The sequence below is a fragment of the Hippopotamus amphibius genome, chromosome 16 (assembly GCF_030028045.1).
Source record: "Hippopotamus amphibius kiboko isolate mHipAmp2 chromosome 16, mHipAmp2.hap2, whole genome shotgun sequence".
NCBI classification, from domain to species: Eukaryota; Metazoa; Chordata; class Mammalia; order Artiodactyla; family Hippopotamidae; genus Hippopotamus; species Hippopotamus amphibius.
The window spans coordinates 47914374-47920373 of record NC_080201.1 but is presented as its reverse complement, the minus strand read 5'-3'; the positions used below and the strand labels follow the sequence as shown (position 1 = coordinate 47920373).

Below are 6000 nucleotides of genomic sequence, written 5' to 3'. Positions count from 1 at the left end.
TCAATGGGTCTTTCTTCAATTATATATCCTGTCTGATGTTGAGTAAGGTTTGTAGAAACAGTTGCTTCTCAATAAATAATACTAATAATGACGATAAATACAATTAACAATAACCAACATTCTGTGGGTATCTATTTATTATTTGACAGGCACAATTCTAAGCACTTTGTGTGTCTTTATTTGATCCTTACACAAAATTATGAGGTAGGTATTATAATTATCCCCGTTTTATAATTTCTATTAAGACATATATGTATAAAAACATAGAAAAATGCTCAGGAAGGATAAATACTAAACAGATAAAATTTATCCTTTAGGAAGGGATATGGGTACCAGGATAGTGGTCAAAGGCCTTATTTGTAATGTTTAAATCTATTATAAGGAAAATATATTGATGCATTATTTCTGCAATTAAAATAAAAGACATGACACAAAGATATGCCTAGGGAGAATGCCCATCAGGGCACTGTGTATAATGGCAAAAACACTGGAAGAAACTACAATGTCTACCAATAGGGATTTGATGAAATGATATTACAGCAACACAAGGAAACACCATGAAGATAGTAAAGGATCTCTATTTACTGAGCGGTAAGTCATTCATGAGTGTTCTTACAACAAGAAAGCCTAAATTTTGTAAAGAGCAAAAAGAATAAGCCATCTTCAAATATAAAGAGGTCATTTCTCTTGGGTATTAAGGGTATATTAAAAATAAAGATATTTTACAAATCATGACATACACAGATGGACTTTACAGTCATATAAATTTAAATGGATTAAAAGATTAAGAATATTACAATTGTAGAATAATTGGGAGGAAAAGAAAATGAAAATCACAGGATTACATTTCAGGATGTATTCTCTGATGTTTAAGATAAGGTTAGAAAGGTGCCAGAAGTGCTGTTGTCACTCTGAATATTTACTAGACTGAATTACCTGATGGCAAGAGAAAAAGGAGCTTTTATTAAAAGGCTTCCAAAATGTATTCTACTCATGGGGTGTTTCTCCTACATGATTTTTCTTGGGCTGAACAAGCTGTAGTCAACAAATAAGATGTTTCCACCTTATTTTATTTAGAGGGATTAATATCAAGATAAATTCTTTTGATGAATAGTTGATGTTAAAGAGTTTTGAGCTGTAAAGAAAAGCCTTCACACACATTTCATATATTCTATGTTTTATCACCAGTACAAATTTTGGTGTTGAATCAGTTGTGAGTCATAATTAAAGGTCTTCCCACATTCCCTGTATTGATAGGGTTTCTCACTAGTATGAATTCTATGATGACTAATAAGTTGTGAACTCTGAGAATAGGCTTTTCCACATATCTTACATTCATAGGGCTTCTCACCAGTATGAATTCTCTGATGTCGAGTAAGGTCTGAACCAGAACGAAAAGCCTTTTCACATTCCTTACATTCATACGGTTTCTCACCTGTGTGGATTCTCTGATGTTTAATAAGTTGTGAACTCTGACTAAAGGCATTGCCACATTCCTTACATTCATAGGGTTTCTCCCCTGTATGAATTCTCTGATGCTGAGTAAAGTTTGAGCCACTACTAAAGGCCTTCCCACATTCTTTACATTCATAGGGCTTTTCACCAGTATGAATTCTCTGATGCCGCGTAAAGTTGGAGCCACTACTAAAGGCCTTTCCACATTCCTTACATTCATAAGGTTTCTCACCAGTGTGAATTCTGTGATGTCGGGTAAGGTCTGAGCCACAAATGAAGGTTTTTCCACATTCCTTACATTCAAAAGGTTTCTTGCCAGTATGAATTTTCTGATGATGACTGAGTCTTGAGGGATGTCTAAAAGCCTTTCCACATTCCTTACATTCATAGGGTTTCTCAACAGTATGAATTATCTGATGTGTGGTAAGCTGTGAGTCATGTCTAAAGGTTTTCCTATATTCCTTAGTTGCACAGTATTTCTCTTTATTATTGATGATTTGCTGTAAGGTCAAGGATGGATGTTGACTAAAAGTGGGCATGCCTTCACGGGTGAATATCAGTTGACTGAAATGTCCCTCCTGAGAGCCATGTTGTTTCTCAAACTGGCCATTACATTCCCAATCATCTCTGAAACTAGAGCACTGAAGGTCATGTCTTGTAAGTCTTTCCATTATCTCCCACTGGTCTGACTCTATTTCATAAATTTCCTTCTTCAGAAATAATTTCTTGGTCTCACATCTTGACTCCAGGACTGAAAGAAAATATGAAAGCAATCACTCACATTTTTCTTGTTTGGGAAAAATAAAACTTCAATTAAAATGGGAGAAGTTAAACTGAATTTTTAAAAAGTGCACGAGAAAAAAGAAAGTGGATGAGAAAAGAAGAGTGAGGAGAGATGACATAGTAAGATGAGGGCAGTAAGTAAGCCACTGGCTTCTAAACGCTGCTACAAATCAGAATTATTTAGGGGAGCTTGCTAAATATACAGATGCCTTAAACTCCCTTGTTACAGGATGACTCTAATCATACCTACACACACACAAAATCTCACAGCACATGCAAACACACATATAAGAGCATCCCACAGCATGAACTGTAAAATAAAGGAAACGATCATACCTATTTAATAGGGTTCTTGTTAGGATTAAATGAATGTGGTTAAGGGAAAATTTCCAGGGGTTGGCAAACTATGGACTGCAGCACTGCAATAATTTTTATAAGTAAAGTTTTATTGGTACACAGCCACGCTTATTCATTTATGTAATCTATGGCTGTTTTTTTAGCTATGGTGGCAGGAGTAGTTGCAACAGAGACCACATTGACTGCAAGCCTAAAATATTTACTATATGGACCTTTAAGAAAAACTTTGCCAGGCCCTGCTTAGATCTGTGTTGTCCATTACAGTAGCCACTAGCATATGTCTATTTGAATTTAACGTAATTAAAATTAAATAAAAATTCAAATTCAGTTCCTCAATGGCACTATCCACATTTCTAGTGTTTAATAACCAAATGTGGCTAGTGTCTACCAGACCGGATATCACAAACGTAAGACATTTCCACCACTGCTGAAAATTTTGGATTAACTAGAGGCTTAGGTTCTCTTTAACTAATGATAGGGAAATAGAAGGTGGCAATCCAGATAGGAGAATACCTTAAGAAAAGTCGCATTGAGTGAATCTAGTATGAGTGTTATATACGCAGGATTTTTTATGGCTCAATATGGTATGTGTTGGGATTTGATGAAAATACTATGCCTTGGAATTCTGTGATTCTGAACTTAGGAAGAAAAAAAAGGACTTGACAAGTGCACAAGCACTGTAGTAGTGATGACCAACTGACAAGAAGAGCATCTGCAGGTTTCAAGAGAAGGGAAAAGAATATAATGGGAGGCAGTGTATTGCTGTTGAAAGATCAGAGGTACAAGATTCAGTTATATGAGTTTTGAACTCAAACTCACTTAATCACAAGCTTTTTCTTCCTTCAGCAAATTAATTCATCTTTCTGAGCCACCAATTGTCTGTGTATATGATAGGAATGATAACTAACTCTTATGATCATTGGGAGGACTGGGTATACTACATGAAAAAATACTTGGTATAAAATAAGTATTTAGTATCTTGGAGATAATATTATGGGAGAATTTCCATACAGAAATGGAGATGTTAGGCAAGTGAGGTGTTTTGAAGACCACACTATGGATCCAGAGAAAAAACTTCAAGCCAGAAAAGTGAAGATCATTCTAGTACCTTCTTCTTCCTCTTCCTCTCACATCATTTAGCAAATACTGCACAATTTTGCTTCTAAAATATCCTGATACTCTTCCCTTTATATTCAATATAAGACCTAATATGGAATATCTCTCCCTTGGACTACTGGAATAGCCTCCTACCTAGCTTCCCCACTTGAGGTTTGCAGTCTTGAATTCATGTCACTAGAATGGCATTAGCCTGCCACTGTTCTGCTTAAAATACTATGGTGGTTTCCTATATGATATTGCTCTTACAACAAAAGCCAAACTCCTGAATATGGTCTACAAAGCTCTGAATGATCTTGTTCCTGACTGCCTTTCAATCAAATTGCACACTATGCTCCATTTTGGTTTCTAAGGTCCATCCACATTGGTCCTATTTTGTAGTTCTTCAAATGCTCCTAGCTATTAGTTCCTATTTGAACCTTTCTAGGTACTTTTCCTTATGTCTAGAAGGTATTTTCTTTACTCTTGGCTTTGATATCTATTACTTATTTTCCAAATCTCTACTTAAAGGTCATTCATTCTGAGGCCTTCTCTGACCTTATGACCAAATTATGCCCTCCTTGTAATTACTTTTAGCATTCTGTTCTTTTCCTTCACAGGATTTTCATAATTCATAATTACATATTTATTTAGGTTCATTTACTATCTTTTCCCTCAATAGGGCTTAAGTTCTATGAAAGCAAGGAAAATGTCTATTGTCTTCCTCAATGTGTATCCAGCTCTGAGCATGGTACATGGTACATACTGAAAGATCAACAAATATTTACTGACTGACTCAATAAGCAAATATTTAAATATATAGTCCCTAATGAAAAATGTCTAAAAAACTCCTCTAGAAAAATAGGACATATTTTCTGCAAATATGGCACACTGAATATATACATTTATTACTGCTCTTTCATGAAGTTCCACTGAAGACAGTAATGAGATTCAACAAAAGAAGAAACTCCATGAGGATGAACAGAGTGAGGAAAAAAAAGCAGCAACAAAAATTTGGAAACTAGAGAATAGATGGAATAGTAATAAATGATGTGTCAACCATAAAAACAAAACAAAACAAAAACAAAAACAACCCTGAAACCTAAGTCACAGATTAGCCTTATTGTAGAATACCAGATATTTTCAAGAATGCAATCATCAGGTACCTTTGAAACCAGGGTACATAAGGGGTTGCAAAAAGGATAATTAATTTAAAATCTAAAAGAAACAGACAGACCTCAGATTCTCAAACCTACTCCATACAGCAAGCTGATTCCCCAATCCACTATACCCAGTAAACTCTCAGAATCTGGCAGCCAAGCTTATCTTATTAATTCCAGAAGGAAAATAGAGGATTCCATTCTGGAGAAAATCAGCCCAAGAGAAAAGACCTAATAGGTGGTGTCAGCCAATGAACTGTTTAGGCAGATCACTCTACAGTGACTACCACCAATAAATCTACAAATCCTCAGTCACAAACAAGCTCAAATCAGCTTTTCAGCGCTACAGTTTTATATGAGCAAATAGCCTCGAGTCACTAGTTATTTCAGGAAAACATTATAACATAAGAGCTCAAAATAAACACAAGAGAAAATAACTCAGGAGAGACAATGGAGGGAAAAAACCCCAAAATTCAAAAGAAGAATGCTTCTAAAAACAATATTATAATAACAATCCCATAAGAGAATGCTGTCAGAAAAAGAAATATTGAAAGAAGAAAAAAAATTTTAATAAAAATACAAAGATGAGAACTTATTAAAACCTCAGGGAAAGTACAACATAAACAGAAGGATGGAAATTAGGAAAAAAAAAAAAAGAGTAGATACAAACTACTGTATAAGATAGACAAATAAGATCCTACTGTATAGCACAGGGAACTATATTCAATATCTTGTAATAAACCATAATGGAAAAGAATATAAAAAACTATATATATGCATAATTGAATCACTTTGCTGTACACCAGAAACTAATACAACATTGTAAATCAACTATACTTAATCTAAAAAAAAAAAAAAAAATTTTAGGGCTAGCACAAGAAATTTAAGATCTGTATTATGAGTTTTCAATCATTCAAAAAATTTAACGAGCTCTTACTGTGTGTCAGACATGGTGCCAAGCACCGGACATAAAAAAATGATCAATCAAGGGCTTCCCTGGTGGCACAGTGTTTAAGAATCTACCTGCCAATGCAGGGGACACAGGTTCAAGCCCTGGTTCGGGAATATTCCACATGCTACACAGCTACTAAGCCCATATGCTGCTACTACTGAGCCTGTGCTGTAGTGTCCGAGAGCCACAATAGTTGAG

General features: G+C 35.0%; 1 protein-coding gene across 4 annotated transcripts in view; it reads right to left on the bottom strand.

The window, feature by feature from the left end:
• Positions 1–352: 352 nt before the first annotated feature.
• ZNF566 (zinc finger protein 566) overlaps positions 353–6000 on the bottom strand; it is a 30337-nt gene continuing 24689 nt past the window's right edge. For all 4 annotated transcript variants that reach the window (XM_057712510.1, XM_057712509.1, XM_057712511.1 and 1 more), the window contains one exon: positions 353–2206. In XM_057712510.1, coding sequence (XP_057568493.1) covers positions 1182–2206 — 1025 coding nt within the window. In that variant the 3' untranslated portion in view covers positions 353–1181. The remainder of the gene's footprint in view (positions 2207–6000) is intronic.